At 48.9% G+C, this 20,941-nt stretch overlaps 1 protein-coding gene across 3 annotated transcripts in view; it reads left to right on the top strand.

Annotated features, from left to right (window-relative positions):
* The window catches only part of ZNF185 (zinc finger protein 185 with LIM domain), a 49,857-nt gene extending 29,973 nt beyond the window's left edge, over positions 1 to 19,884 (top strand). The window contains exons 15-33 of one of the 3 annotated variants that reach the window (XM_040614819.1): positions 394 to 462; positions 1,992 to 2,036; positions 2,444 to 2,530; positions 3,392 to 3,475; positions 3,973 to 4,071; positions 5,349 to 5,447; positions 5,874 to 5,987; positions 6,612 to 6,707; positions 8,327 to 8,407; positions 8,624 to 8,725; positions 9,185 to 9,340; positions 10,582 to 10,695; positions 10,972 to 11,067; positions 12,236 to 12,337; positions 13,798 to 13,866; positions 15,895 to 15,975; positions 16,328 to 16,430; positions 16,999 to 17,097; positions 17,930 to 19,884. In XM_040614819.1, the coding sequence (XP_040470753.1) occupies positions 394 to 462; positions 1,992 to 2,036; positions 2,444 to 2,530; positions 3,392 to 3,475; positions 3,973 to 4,071; positions 5,349 to 5,447; positions 5,874 to 5,987; positions 6,612 to 6,707; positions 8,327 to 8,407; positions 8,624 to 8,725; positions 9,185 to 9,340; positions 10,582 to 10,695; positions 10,972 to 11,067; positions 12,236 to 12,337; positions 13,798 to 13,866; positions 15,895 to 15,975; positions 16,328 to 16,430; positions 16,999 to 17,097 (1,696 nt within the window). In that variant the 3' untranslated portion in view covers positions 17,930 to 19,884. Of the gene's footprint in view, positions 1 to 393; positions 463 to 1,991; positions 2,037 to 2,443; positions 2,531 to 3,391; positions 3,476 to 3,972; positions 4,072 to 5,348; positions 5,448 to 5,873; positions 5,988 to 6,611; positions 6,708 to 8,326; positions 8,408 to 8,623; positions 8,726 to 9,181; positions 9,341 to 10,581; positions 10,696 to 10,971; positions 11,068 to 12,235; positions 12,338 to 13,797; positions 13,867 to 15,894; positions 15,976 to 16,327; positions 16,431 to 16,998; positions 17,098 to 17,929 lie in introns of all 3 variants that reach the window. The other 2 variants (XM_040614817.1, XM_040614820.1) reach the window with 2 other exon arrangements.
* Positions 19,885 to 20,941: the final 1,057 nt, after the last annotated feature.

Genomic DNA, 20,941 nt, shown 5'->3' with positions numbered 1-20,941 from the left:
ACTGGAGACAGAGTAATTGGCAGGGAAGGAAGGAGACAGACGCACAGCATGACAGGTCTGGGGGAGTGAAAGATGGGTGTAGGGTCCAGCTGGTGGACCCGCAGGATGGCCTTTCTGGCCCGTGAGTAGAGAGAGAACAACTGTTGTAGGGCGCTTAGGCTCACCCAGGCAAAGAGGCAAGCAGTGCCTCGCTGCAGGGAGCGGTGTGACCCATGAACCGAGTAACCCACGCACTGTAGTTGGGCCCGTGGTCTCGGAAAGCTTGGCCCTTCCTCTCCCAGTATGTTGAGTTAGCCCCACTTCGTGCTCCTCCTAATCGCGTCGGCAGACTGCTCTAGGGTGAGACAATATAAATATGTCAGGTCATATCTCACTGGATTTTCCTTTTTCTAGTGACAAACCTCCGAAGGAAAAGTGGGATGAACTGGCCCCCAGAGCAACTGTGGTTTCCACAAATGGAAGGTAGAGTTAGTGTGAAATTCCTGTATTGGCTTGAGCATTCTGCAAACCATAAACTGCTGCTCCTGAGCTGCCTGGAAATTCTGCATGGATATTTACTGATGGAAAAGCACAGTTCAGCCTGTGCTTTGCAGAACTGTAGCAGTTTCTCTAAAATTCTATATAAGAAGGGGTAGAAAAAGAAAACACTACGCTGTTTAATAAAATCATTTAATATTTTGTTCCAATTTTTTAATTTAGTTTCTAGGATAGAAAAAAATAATAACTTTTGTGGGTAATTTCGGCATTTTCCAGGTTTATTCCCAAACCTAAACCAATTCTGCAATATAATTTTTTTACTTTTTTTTTTTTTTTTTTTACATTATAGAGAGGTTCCCACTGAATGTCTCTGTAGGCTTCCACCCCCCACCTAACTATTTACTTTTGCAACAAGAGACCCCCTAAAAAACCCAAACAACCAAAAAATTGTGTCCTGACTCTTAAGGTATTGTGGAAAGTGGTTAAAGATCCCATAATGACAGGCAGTACAGTGTAGCTGAGCTGGCTCTTGTCTCCAAAAGCTCAAGTGAAATCCACCATGGCCACTCTGCCTTTTGTGTGTATGACAGTCACCTGCCCCTGACAGGACCTTGGCAGGATCTTGCCCCTCTCATGCACACCAGCGTTTCTGGCATGTGACCAAGCTGATAGCCAGTGGGTCTCCTTAGCCAGGGCTCCACACCGTGCTGCTCTTCACTGCTGCCGTGGGCCTTGCTGGAGGCACACCTCCCTCTGGAAAATGCTGATTTAATTTGATCTAGAAACCTCTGTGAATCTGAGAGTACTGCTCAGCGATCCACTGAAGGCGACTAAACCAACTCCGTTCCTGCCTGTGGCAGTCTCTGTGGCAGTCCCTTTTCTAGGGAGTCTGCACCCTTGCTGGGAAAAATTGATACACAAATCAAGAAAGGTCACAAACTGTGAAGAGCAGTGGCTGTGCTTCTGTCCTGCCCAAGGAAGAGGAAGTGAGGGAGGGAAGGCATCGCCCCTGCGGTGTGCAGAAGAGAAGTTCAGCGAGAGATGTTCACTTCTGGGCTGTTCGCTGCCCACAGCCTGGAAGCCAGAAAGCAGAAATGTACAATTTGTGAATCAAGACACCTGAAGTTTCCCGTTTTGTCAGCTCCCCTGAGACAAGCCAGAGGATGTCAGGGCTTTGCCTCCCCTTCTGTGCAGGCAGATGGAGGTGCCTGGTTGCAGCTGTAGGCTGTAGGACATCCCACTGTTTTTGGAAGAGTCCTGGCTTGAATTTCTATACCACTGACATCTGTCATATGTTGATGATGTTCAGAGTAACTAAATGCTCCTTTGTACTTCGTATGCACTGAATTTCCCCAAAGTTTCTTGCCATTTTACCTGTAGAAATATACTAAGGAAAGTCTCTAGGAAGTTTTAGGGATTTTCTCCTCTCTCTTTCATTAAATGCATAAGAAAATAATTGTAGAACATTACCCAAACCAAACATGCTTTCTAAAGTTGATGTCTCTTCTTTTCAGTTATACTGAACACACAGAAGTCAACAATGGATTTTACCCACCAAAGTAAGCACAAAACTATTACCAGTGTAAAATTCAGTTTTTCTGCTCAGTTTTAGAGTAAGACGTCTCTTTTCCTGACCTAGCACTGCCCTGACAAATGTGTTCCGAGAGCAGCACTTTCTTGCACTTGCAAAATAGGGGGTGGACTTGATCCACCAGCTCAAAATGGACTGGGACTTTTCAGCTTCTTTCCTTGCAGTAGCATGAGTTGGTTGGATTTATGTCACTGCCCTTCAGGTCTGCTGCAGAAAATTTACTGAGCTAAGCAGGAAGGAGAAAAACGTGTTATGTTTGAGACAGGAAAATCTCATGTTTGATATTTTTGCTTCTTACTCTGTTCTCCAACTTGCTAAGCTTCCTTCTGTGACCCACAAATCTCCCTCCCTTACCAAGTCCAACTCTGGTTGCAGGGACATACCTGCAGATGCTACAGAAAAGCTGCACCATCGGTACGAGACCTCTCACTACCTGGATGATGCAGAGCCTGAACCTGCAAGGTCAGAGCCTAGTGCTGGGACTGACAGTGCTGCTCACAGAAGCCAAATGTGTGTGTGAGAATAAAAGTAACACATCCAGAGTAGAGCTGGAAGCAGAATCCAAATTGGGCAACAAAGCAAAGGGAGTCAGAAAAGCCTAGGTGGCTAAACAGTGGGAACAGCATTCTTTCTGTTCGGTGTTACACATCAACTTCTTTCTACAAAAGTAGCCTGGAAGCAGATACAGCAGCTTTGTCATTGCTTTTAGCGTTGATCTCAAAAGTGTCTCCATGCCACATTCTTTTTAGAGCATACCTGCTCCCCTGACAGTGTCAGAGGTGCAGATCAGGAAAGAACTGCTGCTGTTGACAGCAAACACACCAATCTCCCTGAAGCTGCTTTCTTCATTCACTTTAGTCCGTTATTTTGGGTCTTAACTCCATGTATTTGTGTACCAAAGGACTTGAGGTGAGTAAATGATGTCTTCAAGCTTCGTAGCTGAGGTGAGGAGGATTACAAGGCTCCCAGTAAGGTGCTGTAAATCCCAAGACCTAGAGTGATGAAGGAACATCTTCCCCAAAGCTGTTTGTGTTGTACTTTGTCCCAGGTGCATGATCCTGTGCCAGGCCAGAACAGCCTTGTATCCAGCCAAGATGTATAAACTGAGGCCAAGTAACTGCATTAGTTCTGCTAACAGCCTCTATTCCTCTTGATTAGAGGTAGTGAAAATGTCTTTTTTTTCCTGAAGGAAAATTAGTTCTCTGAGAAAAATTACTTTCTGTTTTCTGCTCTCATATAAAGTGCAATGTTGTTATTTCATACAAGTCCCCCTTGACACCTTTGGCAAGCTATCAAGCTGAGATTCCTTCCTTTTTTTGACAGGTCTAGCTTACAGTCTGATGTCCTTTTTCCTCCTACTGAGAGAGCCCCTGTGCACCTAGATGACACAGAATATTCCTTTAAAAGGTAAAAGTGTGGTAAATTTAATGAGTAAGTAATACTGAGGATTAAGGGAAATCTGAATGGGGCAGGCACAGGAGGAGGCTTCTTTTCACAGCTTTTGTCCCAAGGATGAAGGCAAATGTGCTGAAGTTTAAAACACAGCTTGGAAAATAAGCCAAGAGGTTTGCGTTGTGTCCCTCCTCCATCTTCTTTAATAGGAGCCAAGCATCGCGGGGTTTTTTCTTCTCTTTGTGTTTGTGTGCTTGGCGGGGTTCAGTCACTACCTTCTCATTCACTGGTAATCCAGTGAAGTGGAGCAGCAGCAAGGGAGCTGAAAGGCAGCTGAAACACACTGAAATGCAACTGTAGTTTAAGTATGGTCCCTAGAGAAAAACCCTGGTGCGGGACAGTGAGTGGTACAGATTGACACAAGCCTTGCCTGGTGAGTAGATAGTATTCACTAGTGCAAGGGTTCATGTGCCAGTTGTTAAAGATGTAACGGGCATTTCTTTGATTATCAGATCTGCTCTGGGCTACGAGGAGAGAAGCAACACCCAAGAGAGCAGGTACACGAGTCCTGAGGTTCCAGCATACAGCAAGCCTTACTGGAATGAAGAAACGTAAGGACCTGGGGTGCTAACCCCGTGTTTGCTAATATGTTCTTTGTCATTGTTGAAAGCCTTGAAAGTACTGATTGCTCAGGAAATACCAAGCACAAGAACAAGAGCATAATAAGGGCCATTTGTCCAAGCAGCTCTAAACTGCTCCACAGTCCAGAATCCATTAAAGCAGTAAATTCCCTACTGCGTTTACTGAAGACTAACCACACAACAAATGCATTTAGCATTTCCCAATTTCTTCCCAGCAGCCCCTAGCCTTGCAGCATCTCCTTTCAGCTCCGCCTGTCCTGTGCTTGAGTCTGGGCAGAGATGTCTACCACATCCTGTACCAGTCCTGGGGTGGGATGGGAGTGTGCATCACCCACTTCTCCCTTGCCTTCTGCAGGGAGAAGCCCAAGACACGGAGCCAGGTAGGAGCTGGGGCAGCAGGACTGTTGGGGCATGCCCCTGGGGGTCCATTCGCAGGGACTGGTACAGCTGTTGAGCACTTTGGATTTTACACCCTAGTGTGGAGATGGCAAAGGTCTCTGAATGCTCACAGGAAGAACAGCAAAACAACTGTCGTCATTGCTTCTACAGCACTGTACACCCTAAAAACTTAGTGGAGGCAGCTACAGTGCTCCCCTGGGGAGGGGGTGTCCTACCCTACTAGATAAACAAACAGAAACCCAGTGAGCTAAAAAGTAGGTCCAACTCTTCTCTGAGAGACAGAAGCAGTTACTCCAAAGGTCCAGTGCAAAGTCAACGTGCATCGTAAGGAAAGGGAGTCTGAGTAGAAAGGCAAGGGGAGATGAAGCTGTGTTGAGTGATATCGTTGGGTATGCTGAATGAGTGAGTCTGGCTACAAAAATAACTTTCAGAATATTGGACGGGGAGGAACATGACAAATTCAGCCTCAGGTATTATCAGACACTGTATCAGGTGTGATGCCCGTCCTGGCATACACATTCTGATGTATGAGATAGCCACAATAAATCTGATACTCTGCAGGTCTGCTGTTGTGCTAGAAAGCAGCATGTTTGCCTAAAGTCATGGACTGGTATTTTCAAGAGCTGACTTCAGTGTGTGAAAATGTCGCTGCTTGACCCATCCACTGAATTCCAAGCAGTTCAGTAGTGTTTTGTGTCGTGCTGAAGTCAGTGCTTCATTGTGCTGGTTACAGCTTAGCCCGTGCAATATCCTCCACCAAACCCTTCTTTTTTCTCAGTGTGCACTGAACTGAGCTTTTCAGGTGCTTGTGCCTGTAGCCGTGAGTGGAGTTTCTTTTCCTTTGCTAGGTCTTCCCAAGGTTTCAAAGAGGGGAGCACCCCTGGAGAAGGGGGGCATGAGAGCATGCAGGCCTCAGATGACTATAAACCAGAGCTGATCCAAGAAGGGTAAGTGGTCCGTAGAACTCACCCGCCTTATCTGTTCACTTCATAATTCTCCACATCTTATTCTGTTCCCAATGTAACTGAGACCACAGAACAGCTCCTCTGCTTTGCACCCAGGAATTGGAAGCATCTAACCATCAGTCTGAGGAATGCTGACATGAGTGCTTTCTCCTGTGCCTAACATTTTCCTTCTGTGACAGTCTTGGATGAAAGGCCTTTAGCTACCATGCTGCAAGCTAGAATGGGATCTGGGCACATGATTCCCATCAGATTTGGTACCAGATTTTGGTACAGATTTGGCTGTTTGGAATAGGTCTGGCCAAACAGTGTTTGCTGCTCCGTGCCTGATGGCTCCTGTTTTGGGAATGGATGTCTACACACCCCAGCATGTTTTTTCTCCACTGCCTTAAGCACAGATCTTTACTTCAGGTTTTCAGACTCAACCAACCATACTGAGAAGGGACAAGAGCCTCCTGACCATGATGTCCACCCAAAGCCTCCAAAGTTGAAGGAACATACTGAACATGAACCCAGCTTGAATAGGTAAGGAATCAGACAATTACCTGCCCTGCCTTTTCCTGTAGGGTTAATTCCTTGCATGTCTTTCCCGACATGCTGATAAAATCTTCTCCCAGGCTCCCCTTTTGTGCCTGGTTCTAGTGCTGCTTCTACTGAGTGAACCTTTTACCGTGGTGGAGAAAACATCCTCAGTAGCTAAAGGCACCAAACGCTGTCCAGCTGGACTGCCAGGAGTTGCTGCCTAGACCCTAAATGTGGAAGCAGAGCCTGCCTCTGGAGACACATGCCTATAAGAAGCCTAATCTGGCATGGGGTAACACCTCCATGGTGACGCTGGGTCTCATTTCTGAATTTCTCCAGTTAGCGTCAGGTCTCAGGCTGTACTCTGGGCACAGCACCGTTCTCCTTCCCACTGGCCTGTGACTCCACCGGGTTTGTGGTGGCTGTCTCCGTGCCTTCAGCAACAGTGCAGGGCTGAATGTCTGAATGGAAGGACTTTGAGGACTGATTTCTTTGCTTTTGTCTGTATTTTCCCCCTAAAACTGAAGAGTTGAGGCTTTGGTCAAATTGGGCTTCGCTTGTGCGTGTGTTTCAGTGAGCAACTCATCTTCAAATCAACTTGTAAAGTGGGCTGCTCTTCTCCCCCAGGTCCGTGCCATGCTCCAAGGACAGCGCTAGTGGGAGTGTGGACATTAACAAGGGAGTATCGCCCTGCGTGCAGAGTGAAGAAGTCACTTCAAGAAGGCAAGAGAAATAATGGACTGCCTTTTTCTGATGAGAGAACATGGGGAATTTACTGCAGGTGGTTCTGGAAAAGGGACTGAGGACGGTGTGTTTGAGTTTAGGAGTCGCCAAGCTGGGCTTTGTGAGCGCATGGAGAAAGGTAGCGAGTGGTGGGACAGCAGAGTGCAGTTAGTGAGGACTGTGGAGGAGGGAGCTCAGGAAGGGGCACTGGGAAAAGCAGTAGGGAGAGAGCAATGGTGTCACTGTCCTGTCCTCCTGGGTTCTCCTGATGAACGGAGCTGTCCTGGATGTACCACAAATACTCCAAATTGTAGTTCATCATGCAGAGAAGCAGCTGTTGCCAGTCCCCAGGAATGTAAGTAAAAGTTAGACTGCTGAAGAAAAAATGTTACAGAGAGAAAACTTCCCCTTTCTCTCCAGTAGCCCCCAGCAAAGTGACCAAGATGGATAAAACTCCATCTGTTGCCTGCTCCATGCCTCCCCCAGTCCACATACTCCCTTTGCATAAGCCCTCAAGCTTAGCAAGTTACTGAGAGAAATGTGGAGTCCTGATCTGAGTGTCTTAGTGCTTCCAGGTGCAGGTGACTTTGGATCAGACTTAGCAAGGAAGCAGTCAGGAGTGCTTCTGCTGCGTCACTCCACTGAAGGACTTAGGAGTTATCTCTTGCCCTGTTCAGTAAATTGATTTTCAGTCTGAGCTCCTGGACAAGCATGTCTTCTTTAGGCCTTCAGAACATCCCACCCTGAATGGGAATCTATAGCTCACTAGCGTTTTGAACATTACAGAACATTAGTGTTTTGCTAGAAGGAAGAGTTTAAGGATCTACCTTTGCTGCAAAAGAATCAAACCAAATTGATCTTCCTTTCACCAGGGTGACTGTACCAGTCATTTTCTGGCGTACCCCGTTAGTGAACTTGCAGGCTTCAAACTAATGCTGGTGAAAGGAAGCCCTCTACTAGTAGCAAGTGCGAGGCTGAATCCTCTTTCATCAACCTTAATGTTTCAGGGTGGGATCTTTGAAAGCGTTTTGACAGTTTCTTAGTATAATTAAATGCAGTTCTGATGCAGGGATCCCACCAGTTTTGGATTTTCTACAGGTTATCAGTGTTCCCAGAGGGACTGGTGTGCACAAACATACAAAACCAGAACAGGCGAACAAACTTTTCCCTAGATTAATGTAGACAGGTGCAAATCCATGGTGGCTCTGCAGTGGGTTTATTCAGTGGATACACTCCTGAGATGGTACCCAAATGGCACCAGCTCATGCTCTTAGCAGTCTGAAATGTGACGCAGAGGTACTGGATGACCCATAATGGTCATAAATAAATGACCAGAATTAAAATGTCAGGTTTTGAAAAAGTAAACAGGTAACTGGTGTTCATCAGGAGCTTTATTTTTCTTTCCTTTCAGCCTTATTTTTTAAGAGATCTGTATTTTCCCTCTGGTTTTTTCTTTGGTTTTGTTTTTCACATCTCTTTGGATTACCTGGCATATTCCCATGTGGGGTTATTGTACTTTTCTTGAGGCAGGAGATTCTCCAGGGCTTGCACCTACATCCTACAGTAACTCAATGCACAGTGGCACTTCTGCAGACCCTAATGGTGTTCTGTCTTGGCAGATCCAGCACTCTACCTAGAGAAGGCAGCATCGCTGCTCCAGAGACCCAACATGCAAATGAATCTGACCCATTCCGGGAAAGGTACGAAGCCAGGGGACCAGGCATGCTCTGCTGCTGTCTCACACATCTTGTGTTCTCCCTGTTGCCCTGCTAAAAGGCATTGTGCATCATTATGAATGCTCATTTCTTGGCTAATGAATTCAGAAACCAACATCATCACAATGTTACTGCATTTACTCCCTACAGATTTAGACACTAAGTGCTAAAGCTCCTAACAGGCTTTTCCTCCCTGACCAGGGTCACCCCACCTTATGAAGAACAAGCTCACCCCGCCACAGATAGTCACCCTGAGAGCCCAGGAGACTGGAGGCACGGCGAGCCTCACCCAGTGGCAGCCAGGTACAGTGGGACCATCCCGTTGTTTCTCCCCATCAGTGGCTCTCAAATCCTCGTCCTTTGCTATTCCTGCTTCTGGCTGAAGTCCTAAACCTGTGTAAATTTGCCCAGCATACACCAATCAGATGATACTGACAAAAGGAGTATTAGGTTTAGGATTCAACCCACATATTTCATTTCAGATAACAAATCAACTTAGACAACTGCTGAATCTTGCAGCATTTCATTGTGCTGAGAATTCAGCTTGTGTAGGTGAGGGGAAGTAGTACAGACCCCTGCCATTTCCCCTGACCTTCAGAACCCGTTAAGAACCTATTACCAGCGTGGTGTCCCGGGTTTTCCTCATTGCCTATAGAAAGAGGCATGAATCCAACTCCAGCAAATTCTGAATGCTTGTGTGAGCTGGTCATAGCAAGTACAGTCATTGGCTTTATGGTCAAATTGGCTCTAATTCTTTAGCAGGTCTAACTTCAGCTCAAAAGAGAGTGCTGTCAGTGCATATGAGACCCAGCATCCCATGCCACTGTACATGGACCGCCAGCCTTTTAACACCAGCGTGTCAGCACCCAGTCACAGGATACCGTCCTATGTAGACAGCCAAGTATTCAGCACCAGAAGGTAAGGGTTTAGGGATGGGATGCAGAGACAGGGAGAGCTGCTGGCATGGAAATATTTGACAGAAGCTCTGGTCCAGGTTGTACGATGGCTGCAGCAGGAAGCGAGAACAGGGTTTTGTTCCCAGAGGGAGTAACAGTATTGCCAGGTCTCACAACACGTAGAACAAGATCGTTTTAGGACCTGGAGGGCTGAAGAAGGGATTCAGGAGATCTGAGCTGATAGTTGCTCTGTAACGCTGGAGAGTTCTTAGCAGGCTGTATTCAGACCGCCTGCACAGTGCCTGGAAACCTGACAGATGACCACATCTGTTTCTCCTCTGCAGAGAGGATCATGGAGAAGCAGTCCAGTTCTGTTTATGTCTATATCTACATTCATGTGGTCTGAATGTAACCTGCACCTCTTTTAGCATTTTTGGGAAAGTTGGTGTCACAAGGCTCTTGTTTGCTTTTGGAGGCACCTGCAAACTAGGACTAGAAAAAATGGGATTTTTTGTACTTTATTGTACTCCATGGCCTGTTACCACCCCCCTGGCATTGCATGATGCCAACATGTCTCTGCAGTGCAAGAAACTCGAGCTTCATTCCTGCCCTTGGGTTTATATCGCAAACCAAATGCATGTCTTGCCCAGAGCAGGGCTTTTCTCATCTTATGATGAGCTTAGCCTGTCCCTCTTTCTCTCTTTAATGCAGCATTGATTTGCAGTGTTTTTCAGCATTGTTTAAAGTTAAGTTATACGGTTGCCTCAAGCTTTAATCAGGATCAAAGTGCTGATATACAATATAAACATAATCTGTGCTCCAGGGCACTTGCAAGAAAAGAATGACCATAAGCTATAGGCTCATTTGCTCTATTAAAAGAGCTGGAGCTCTGCCCACAGGTTAAAGCCATTCCGCTAATGAGTTCTGTCTTGGAAAAGTGAAAATGTGCAGGTCTGACCTGGATGTGCCAGCTGGTCAGCAGGTCACACGTGTGAGATGGGAGTTCGGTGAGCGCTGGGAAAGGAGACAATACTGAGGACAGATCCGTTTATGAACTGCTTCAGCTTTACTCTCAGATTTTGAGCCTGCTGCCCTGTCTCAGAGCTTTGTATGCATGCTGCAGCACCAGCACAGGTGAAATGGGCAGGGCAAAGGGAGAACACATCGTGATAGTGACTGCAGAGACTAAATATTAGGTAGCCGATGTGGGGAGTCCCGTGACTCCTGGTATCGTGTAATCAGGGCTTTGTGCTTCCTCGCCAGACCTACCCCAGATTACGAAGGGAGAGTTTATGATGGGAGAAGCAGCCCTAGGAGCAGCAGATATGACAGCACCAGTGCCAGAGGGCACTGTGAATTTAACCCCACAGCTGGACGGTAAGAACTTAAAGGGTGGGATCCAGACTTGTTAACCCAAACCCAAACCCAAACCCCATTGCTACATTTACTCGGTATCTGGAGTGTCCTGATCCAGTTCTTACCAATTCCCTGGGTCTCAGCACATGCAGTAAGGTGCTGTTTGTGTGGATGGCAGTGGTGTGTGGATGATTTTGGTACTAAGCAGGGAGACATTTCGCCAAGATTCTCACCACTTGTGAGAATCCCTCACGTGCTCAAGTTCAGTGCTTGAGATTGTATCACTTCCTTTCATAGCCACGACTCCCTTCCCAGAGATACCACCATGTCCATTTCCCAGAGAAGCCACAGGGTGCCGTTCTACATGGACAGCTTAAACTATAACAGCACCAGGTAAATGGGTAGTCTGGATGGTTGTGAGGGAAACCTCCATGAAACTGTTGTGGAAGAGAAGCTAGGAAGCAAAGCCAGAAGCTGAAAGAGAGGCAAACGGTTTCCAGGGAGTGGATGTGTGATCTAGAGGCATGGAACTACACTTAAACCATTCCTAGCAAAAGCTACTCAGCACAGGGTCTGTGGTATGTCTGTCTCTGGAGATTTTTTCACCATGTGGGGTGCCAGAACAGAGTAGCAGGAGAATGAAAGGCTGGTTCCTGGCTACCCTCCCTTGGTCTGTGATCGGCCTTTGCAGAGGCTACAGGGGAAAAAAAAAAGAGAGCGCGCTAAAAGCAGAGAGGGATGCCAAGAGAGAGGATCCCTATCTCCAGAATGTCAGTGATTAAATGACTGAAGTTGTCCCAGAACAAGGCTGTTGGAAGGGGTAGGAGCTATCCAATATGGAACACCGTCACCCTGCGCTTTCTGCAGTCCTTCGCAGCAGCGTCAGCCCATCCACGTGCAGTCTGACACTACGGAGGCACCACTGTAGGTCTGAATGTTGGATCTGTAAAGGGGAGTATGTTGTGGGTGTGAGCAGGAGGCACAAGATCCTCAGACAGCCTAGGACTGGCTGCAGGCAAGATCAGCTTCATCCCTGCAAGGCAGACTGGCAGGTCTCGTTGTGGAGTGGATAGGCAGAGCTATTTCACAGAGACATTTTAGTAACCTCAGTTTTGCCGCCTTCTCCCTTATACAACTTTTGAAATTACTGAGCTGGGGATAGTTATGTTGGACTTTGGCCAGTATGTCCCCATCTCCTCTCGGGCAATGTGTTGTGTGCTGTCTCCCTCCATAGCTGCTCCCATTCAGGCTACGTAATTTACTTAAGATCTTCAAATAAGTACAGACCTTGTTTGATCGTTTCTGCTGTGGCCCTATAAATGAGACATTTCCAAATCACTTTTCCAGGGAAGTAGTACTGTCATGTGGCAGATGTGAAAAGAATAAGGGGCTTTTTTGGTCTGCAATAAAGATGAATTCATCTGTGCAGTTAAGGGCCTTATTATTGCACTCTCCCAAACTGCGCTCCTAGCAGTAGTGGTACGTCTTTTCTTGGCTGCCAGCTTGGATCACGTCACGGCTTATGTTTCCAGTGCCCATGGACTTTTCTCTCTCTCGCCAGGCTTCTCTCGAATTCGGGTGAGAGGATCTGCAGTCCAGTTGCCACCTTACCACACAACAGCCCAGCAGCCTCCGGGTACCAGCCCAATTCCAGCACTGCCGGGTAAAGAGCGATGGGTGGTTGTGATCCTCCCGCTGCAATACAGGTTTTATGCGCAGCCATCCTGTTTGGTGAAGACAAGCCAGGCACTGCTGCTTGGCATCTGGCCATGGGACATTTCTCAGCTGCTCTGGCTAAGAGCACAGACATGGCCATGGTGGCCAGAGCCACTCGGAAGGGAGAAATGGGCTGGGTGCTTTCCTCCAGGTGCCCTTTTTTAGAGACCAGGGTGTAACTCACTGTAGGAGTTGTGTCTTTTCTCTTTAGTGTGGCAAAATCATGAATCCTCCATAACATGTTGTAGCTGGAGGGACATGATGGAGCTCCTCATGCCATACACGCTCATCACAGACGTGGGGCTCTTGGAAGACTGTTTGCCTTTGTTGTCAATCATGAGCGAGTAAGCGGATTTTGGTGGGGCTGTCGTAGGATCCTGATCTGTCACATATTACAGGAGATAGCATCCCATCACAGTGCAGCTGTCAACTCAGAGCTGTATTCTGGGATTTGTGGTTTCCACAGGCTCCACCTCAGAGGTAGAAACTGCTGCAGTTTTACACAATTTAGAGAGGGGTTTCAAAGTGGTGAGAGGTCAGCATAGGCTGTGGGTCCTGCTGGCCTTGCCACAGCCTGCTTATTGCAACACCTTTCTAAGTAGGAGACTCTCATCTGCAACACTTGACATGGGAAGTGTCTATGCTAAATTAGAAAAAAAAAAAAAAGCTTTTCTTTCCTTAGCTGTGACATGGCTTAGTTTGCTCATATGAGAAGAAAGGATTAATCATAGCTTGTAGGCTGCAACGAAAATGCACCATGGAGAAAGAGCCTGATTAGTTCATTTCATGGTTCTGGGAAGAGAGCCGGTGGGCACAGTGTCTCCCCTAGATCTGTGACAGAGCTGCAGACAGACCGACAGATGGGGGCATGTCATTTTGAAATCAGAATTTTAAAGAGGGAAGAATATGCAAGAAGGGTCAGCTCTGTAAGCAAAAAAGATCCTCAAATCAAACCAGTGGCAATTTATAATGGATGAAAATGCTGGAGATACTCCAGTGACAAAACGGTCACTGTGTAAGTAGTACTGTGCCAGTAGGGTTTTAATGTTAATGGGCAGAATCACAAGCTCTCTAAATACTTGTGTGCATAATCCTGACATGATTTGAAAAAGACTTATCCTTGCAAAACAGGGGATAACTGGATGAAAGAGTTACATTATCCGCCCCATTCTTTTTAATTAACTTGATTTGTTTTGGTGGGTTAATTAGAGGGGGGTATATTAGGTGTTATTTAGCAACAATGCTTGATATTCAGTATTTATTCAAGAACAACAACATCTCACTCTGTGCCTTTTCATGCACGCGTTAAGTGTCCAAGTGCACACATGTGGTCCCTTGCGCTGTCCCTCATCAGCTCCAGTCTTTTCTGATGCAAATGCTTCTTGTTCTGTCTCCATCCGTTCCTAGAAAAGGGGTCCTCTTTGTGAAGGAGTACGTGAACAGCAGCGAGTTATCAGCCTCCCCACGCTATGGCAGGTATGAGGAGTGTCCAGAGACAGTCATGTGTCTACATACGTGTGCAAAGCAACAGTGTATGGCTTTGCCAGCTAAAATGCCAAGCAAGCTCCTGAGCTGGAACAGTTAGCACTGCGTCAGCATGCCATTGTGCCTGAGCTAATTAGCCCTGGAGGGATTATTACATTGGGTGGGCAGAGAGTTTTGCTAAGGCAGCAGCGCTGCTTTGGGGACCCAGATGGATATCTGCAGTGCACTGTGACAGAATCTATCCCGCAACTCATAGTGGAGGGGTAAACTCCCCCTCTAAGTGGGCTGGCCTCTAAGGTGGGTGACGGGATGAGAACACTACGCTGCAGGTTTTTAGGCTGCATATTTGGGCACTGTCAGGCTGCAGTGTGCATTTGCACACGTAAATGTATGATTGGAATTGGTGAGAAAAATGTGGAGGTTCAGGGTTCTCAACTCAAAAATGAGTTAGAAAAAGTTTAGAAGATGCCATTTTCAAGCTTAAATCTTCATTCTTTTGTATTCTGCTCAAAGATAACTAAGTAAAGCTACTCCAGATTGACACCAACATGACTGAGAGCAGAATTTGGCCCTGCGTGCATCGCGCTTACATTGATGTGGCAGCCGGTTAACACCCCATGTGATGCCTCCCTGCTGGCATTTATCCTCCCTCAGTGCTGTGTTGGCATTACTGTGGTAGCCGATTACAGACTCCGTAAATCTCTAGCCTTTCCTGTAGGTCGGCAAAGCAGATGTCAGCAACCAAAGATAAGCGTATTGCTGCAGTGTCTAAAAAACCCAGGCAAACAGAAGACAGAAGGGAGCACTCAGCTGGGTGAGGCTAGCGATGTGTTCCGTGTCTTTTCCTGCATAATAGCTCAGGATTGGGGAGTTTAGTAAGCAGTGAAAAAAGCCGCTATTTATAGGGTCTGTATGTAAACATCAGGACTCCAGTGAGGCCGGAGACGTTTCACTGAGTGTGGTGGAGGCAGGATTTCGTGGGTTGCCTGCCCAGCAGCCAGCGCAGCACTTCACCACTCTTCTCTAGCAGCCAGTGGAAAACACGTTGGTCCCCGTAGTCGGGGTCACAGCCTGCGCCTGTCCCAACCCCAGAGCTGCCAGACGCATGCTGTGGGCCCGTGGGCAGCACGGCCAAGGCGGCCGTGGCTCTCGCTGGCAGGGAAGCCCTTGCCCTCCCTCACCCTCCTCGGCGCCCTCTATTTTTTAGCTGTGCTCCCAGCCTTGTGCTTTCTGCCATTTTAATAAGACAACCTGACTCACAGAGGGGTCTCGTGGCTGGCGAGGAGTACAAGGGTGGGAGCATGTGGTTGGGAACATACTGGAGGAGACAGGGAGCAAAAGGAAGCAGTATCTTTGCCTTGGCAAGGTTGTTAGGTCTTCTCAGCCCCCTCCTGAGCCGCATTTGACGCAGCACGGGCTTTCTGCCACCCCCAGCTCCTCCTGGCACGGAGGGAGAGTGCTGCAATGTGCCTGTGCCACCCCCCTTGGCCCCAGGCTCGAAGCAGCCCCATTTCAGGGTGCGTGCCCTGGTTTCCCAGCCACACCGCCCACATCCTGCTCTCCCCGTGGGGACAGCAGCAGCCAGATGCATTTTTCAGTGCTCTGAAGTTAGGTGCTGGGGCCACCAGCTCTCTTCTGTCTCTGCTTGCCTTTGGGGGTGCCTACTCCCTGCAAACCTCATCTGCCAGGCTGAGCCCAGAGTCAGCTCTGGGTCTGACCCGAGGCACAGCGGTTGTGGTGTGGGGCAGGGAGCAGGTTACTGCCACCCCTATGGAGAATCTGCAGCATCAATCTAGCAAAGGTGGAGATAGTGCTGCCGGCAGCGCTGCCCCGTCAGCCAGCGTGGCCTCTTCTATGAGGGAAATGCCTTTTCAGAGCTGGTTAGGGATGACCAACCTCTCCAAGGAGCAGGCAGCTGGGATGTTGCAGTTAGGACTTCAGGTTCATGACTAATGACTCCATCTGAGATATTCTTCCCATATATCACTGCCAAGTGCTGATCTTTGCTTCTGTCTCCAGTGGCAGCCTTGTGGATTTGACCGATTTGGAGAGAGCAACCTACAGCCACCACAGCTACCTGTCCAGCGCTCCCCTGCAGAGGTGGGACCATTCGGGGCTGCCTTGGGGGTTTCAGCAAACTGTTAAACAAAACTTTAAGGTTTTACTTTTTTAGCATATTGATATGTGTTCAGTGAAATAACAGCATGAAGCGTAAATGAGCTTTGGAAAACACAGTGACATTGACTTTAAGATCTGCACTGCCCTGTTCTTGTGGTCTCTGCATCCCTGCGATAATGTGCCCCTCTGTACTGTCACTTGACAGTCAAACACATGTCGGAGCAGGTATCTCATGGAGAGTGGTGCTGGAGTTAGGTAGGAAACCTCTGGTACCAGCGCTGGGACTGGAACCAGGTTGTGTTACAGAGGAATTCACTCTTCTGTTCCTTCACAGGGCCAGCGAACCTGCTTGCAGTTACTGTGGCCGTGAGATCCGAGACTGTCCTAAGATCATAATAGAGCATCTCAACATCTGCTGCCACGAATATTGTTTCAGGGTAAAAAACCCAAACAAAAACCTTGACTACTGACTGCCTTCTATGCACTGCTGTGAAATGGAGTGGTGGGAGGAGGAATCTTGCTGCAAATTCTGTCCTCAGACTTTGAGTAATGTATATAGTGTGTGCCAAGTGCTTGCATCGGGACAAGAAACGTCAGGCAGTCACAGATGTTGGTTGTGTCCCCAGTTTTCAGCTCCTCAAATAAATGTGTATTAGGACTAGGAGAATTCTTTATCACTACCTGATAGGACAGCAGCACCCTCTTTCCTCATCTCCTTGTCCTTGTGGCAGACTTGCTGCTTTGTGGCCTTTGCACCCCAGCGCAGCTCTTGCTGAATCTCTCAAACTTGCAAAGTTTACAAGTCTGTGGAAATGGTGAGTGTGAGAGGAGGAAGCCTGCAGTGGCATTTGTCTATTGTAAGAAAGTTTAACCTCAAAGGTGTCGTTGCTTTGGCACCCTCACATTTATAGACCAATACAGAGACTGTTTCTCTGCCCCCTCCGTGCTGTCATTGCTGCATGGTGCTTTGGTTACTGTCCGACCACCTTGTTTTCCCTCTGGCAGTGTGGAATTTGCCACAAAGCAATGGGAGATCTTCTGGATAAAATATTCATCCACCGGGACCTTGTCCACTGTGACAAGTGCTACGAGAAACTCTTCTAGGTGAGTGCGCCTTCACAGCGTCAGCATAAATGCCTGGATGAGAGAGCTCATGGAGTTTACTGACTGAAAAGCGTTTAACTCTTACATTTACCGAGTGACCCATACAGGGATTTTTCCTGTGGCTTTTTAGTGGGAAGCAGTGACCCCTGTTGCAGAATTAGCTAGAAACATGCCAGAGCTGGTCCCAGGGGTCTCACTTAGAGCCAGAGTCTCTGGCCATAATGTGATAACCAGGCTGTGTTAGCTTCACGTGGGGGAGACGAGTAGAGGGCTGGCTTGAGTGATGAAAGAAATGTCCCTTAGAGGTTGAGAGTCCTCTCGGAAGGGAACTAAAGCCTTCCCCCTTGCGCCCCAGGCTAACCCGCCGCAGGTGGCTGGGTGCTGTTTGCAGCCATAACTTTCCTCTAGCCAGGAGGCTGCCTGTCAGTGGCAGGGGCAGTTACTGCTGTCCTTCGAGATGAAAACCACTGGGAAAATTAGAGTTGTACATTCTGTCAACAGGTCAACAAGGAATAGCTTAGATACGGGTTTGTTTTGCCTGATTATCTGGATGGGGCGGGAGTCACCACAGTGGCAGCCAGAAACCCTGCCACTGCACTGAGATTACAAAAAGAGGCTCCTTTCCTCCCTCTGCCTCATGATAGAGAGAAGGAGGGAAAGAGGCACCTGCCTCGCTGCGTACGCGGCTGCTTTGTTTGCCTCCTAATGCGATGTGACTGACTTGCCTTTTCCGTCCCATTCCAGCACGTTCGTCTGCTCCACTGCACTCTGTAATGCAGTGTTTTCTGCAGTACCCAGCTCCTGCGTTCACCTTCTCTTTATTTGCTTGCAGGGTTTTGCAAAGCTGGAGAAGGCAGCCAGCGGAAAGTCCTCAGCAGCACTTACGAGAATGTATCTAGCAGTTCCTGACCGGCTAAGATAGCAGAATTCCTGCTCCCCGCTTTCCTCAAGTTATTTTCCCTCCCACTGCCTCATCACAGTGAATGAGTTTAACATCCGCTAGTTTATGCTGTCAGCTGCATACAAGACAAGTGCCAATGCTAACAAGATAAGGCAGTGTCACCTACAAAGATAAGTGGGCTGGTTTTCCAAAGGTGCTGAGCCCCTCCGCCTGTCTTTAACTTCATTAAGATTCCAGAGCGCTCGCTGTGTTGGAAGTCAGGCAGAGCGCCTTAGGTCTATCTAAGCTAATTGCGAGAAACCTTTTCTGGTTTTGGTTTTTTTTTTTTCTTTCATTTCTGCCATCAGGCTGCAGCTTAGTGTGTGTGAGCTGACACAAAACAAGAAGATACAAGAAGTGGTAAACACTAAATTTAGGTGCTTGGGAGGGTTTGAATTTAGTTCATAGCAAAAGGCTATTTCTGCTTCTCTCACCCCCAAATTCTGCCTAGAAATAGCTTCTGCCTGATTTCCATTTGCTTTCCATGGGCTTTCAGGAGCACTTGCAGACTCCTTTACTCTAATTGTATGTCAGCTTTAATTTCCCTTTCCTGCCTACTCCTCAGTGGATTGCTGCAGCAGCATGTGTGTCTGCTGTCTGTTTGGGAAGATAACGCTCACTTTCACCTGGTAGTTTAACTTGGCCTCTGATGGTAGGTGTCTCATGGCCATACAGAACGTGCCAGAGAATAGGTGTCTCGGTCGCCTCTCCTGACAAGGAGCACTGCTCGACTGAAATCTGAATTTCCCCCCACCTGGCCAAGGCTTGCTGTGCTGCCTCCCTTATTGATCTAAATTGTGTACATCACAAATGCTCGCTCACGAAATTGAACGTCGAGCAGATGCTGTACTTACTAGAAGTCAGAATCGCATAATTTTAGCCCTTAATTCAGATGCTGAGAGGTTGAGAAACCTGAATGCCAAAACCTGAAAGTCGGGCTCTGTGCCTTCAAAGTGCAGCTCCAAATGTGTCCGGAGTTAGTTTGCTCGTTGAAAGCATTAGGAGTGACCGCGAAGCGCCCAAGTCAGTTCTGTAGTAGCCCTTGCATGGAAATAGGTGATGGCAAAAGCTCTAACACAGACTATTGTTAGCTAGGTAATTCTTTATGCGCTTAGTGATGGAAGCTGGCATGCATGCAAAAGCTTAGCAAGTTCGTGTTTTACAGCACAAGTGCTGCTTAGCTTTATTTAGGCCACTGTACCAGTTATTTAACCGAACCATAGGCATGACCTCGGAAGCAACTCCGTGAGGAGAACTCCCGTTAAGAGCAGTCACAGCTCTGCCACTGCCAGGCTTCAGGTTGAAACCTTAAATCGTTTGTGACGGGGGACTGGGCAGCTCTATTTTGAGGGTGCATGGCACAACACCCCCCTGAAAGCCCAGCAGGCACGAAGGTGTGATTTTCAAAAATGATGAACGATTTTGGCTCCCTACGTTTCTAAATTATTAAGATGTTAGAGGCGTTACTTTCTGAACAAGAAGAGGGTCACAAAAGCAGATCAGGGAGATGAAATGCTCGTTTCTGAAAATCACGGCCAGCAGTTCCTTATGTGTCCTTGTACCAGTGGTGGGAGATAACTGGTGCAGCAGCCGTTAGACGTCTTATCCCACCATGGTCAAAGGAGGCTTGTTTAAAATACTGAAACAGATGGGCCTGTAACTACAGGTGCGCTTTGAGAAGACAATCTGCAGAAATAATTTATAACCAATTTGAGTTCCTGATGGGTACGTGGCCTTATAGGGAACGGGATCTGTCCATTGTACGTTTTGTTCCGTCTCCCCTCTGCACTGCGTTTCCCTGTTTCACCCCAGTTTCACCTGTTTCACCCCCAGCTCTAATAAACACTCCTGGCTCACGTGTAGCTTCCTCACCCGCGTCCCCATGTAACGCCCTGCTGGTGTGCGCCCTTTGATCTGGTGGTCTCTGTCGACAATTTTGGCTTCTTGGCGACCCGTCTGTGAAGTCACTGAACGCTGTGCTGGCCGGTGTGGCAATGAGGGAGTGAAGACGCTGCCAAGGAGAAAGGGGGGGGCGGGGGGGCAGCAAACGGCCTCGGGAAATACGTGATGTGACATCTTCCACGGGATTCAAGTGGCTCCAAAAGGGAGCCTCGGCCTGCAGGGCGGCATCCCGGGGGGCCGGGGTCCTGCCCGCCCTGGGGCCGGGAGACCTGGGGAACCCGACGGCATGGCCATCGTCACCAACCGGTCAATGGCGGATTTTTTCCATCCCCCCCTCAAAGACATCTACCAAAGGAACCTGTGCCTGCTCCAAAAAATAACGCGCTTTCAGTTGTTTCGGCCAGGACTGAGGAATCGCTGGCCTGCCCTTCCCCGCTGCCCCTCCTGAGCAAACGGACGGAATCCCCGGGCGGTGCCGGTCCCGGGTCGGGGGTGCCCGGGCGGCGCGGGGCACCGTGCAGCCGCCGGGCCGGGCCGGGGGGACGAAGCGGGTTCTGCCGCCCGCGGGAACCCACCGGGACGGCCCCGAGAAGCTGCCGGAGGGGGTTGGGTGTCGCCCTCCCCCCCCCCTCCCATTTTGGAGGAGGGTGTGAAAGAAGACGATGTCCGTCACTGTCGCCTGTTGGCAGCGCGTCCCCAGGAGACGCCAGGCTGGTGGCGGGGCGGGCCGGGCCGGGCTGACCGTGTGCGCCGGGACAGCGACCCCTCCCCCTCGCCCACCGGGCCCTGCCCGCCAGCGCTCTGCCCCAGGCTGACCGCCCCGCGGGCCGGGGGGGCCGGGCCGGGCCGGGCCGGGCCGGGCGGGGCGGGGGGCCGGGCCGGGCCGGGCCGGGCCGGGCGGGGCGGGGGGCAGCGGGGGGCCGGGCCGGGCCGCGCTCGCCTCCCCGCGCCCCGCCGCCGCCGCGCAGGCGCAGAGCCCCCCTCCCCCTCCCCCTCCCCCTC

The sequence above is a fragment of the Falco naumanni genome, chromosome 14 (genome assembly GCF_017639655.2).
Source record: "Falco naumanni isolate bFalNau1 chromosome 14, bFalNau1.pat, whole genome shotgun sequence".
Lineage (NCBI taxonomy): Eukaryota > Metazoa > Chordata > Aves > Falconiformes > Falconidae > Falco > Falco naumanni.
The sequence above is the reverse complement of the archived record's forward strand: the minus strand, read 5'-3'. Positions and strand labels throughout refer to the sequence as shown.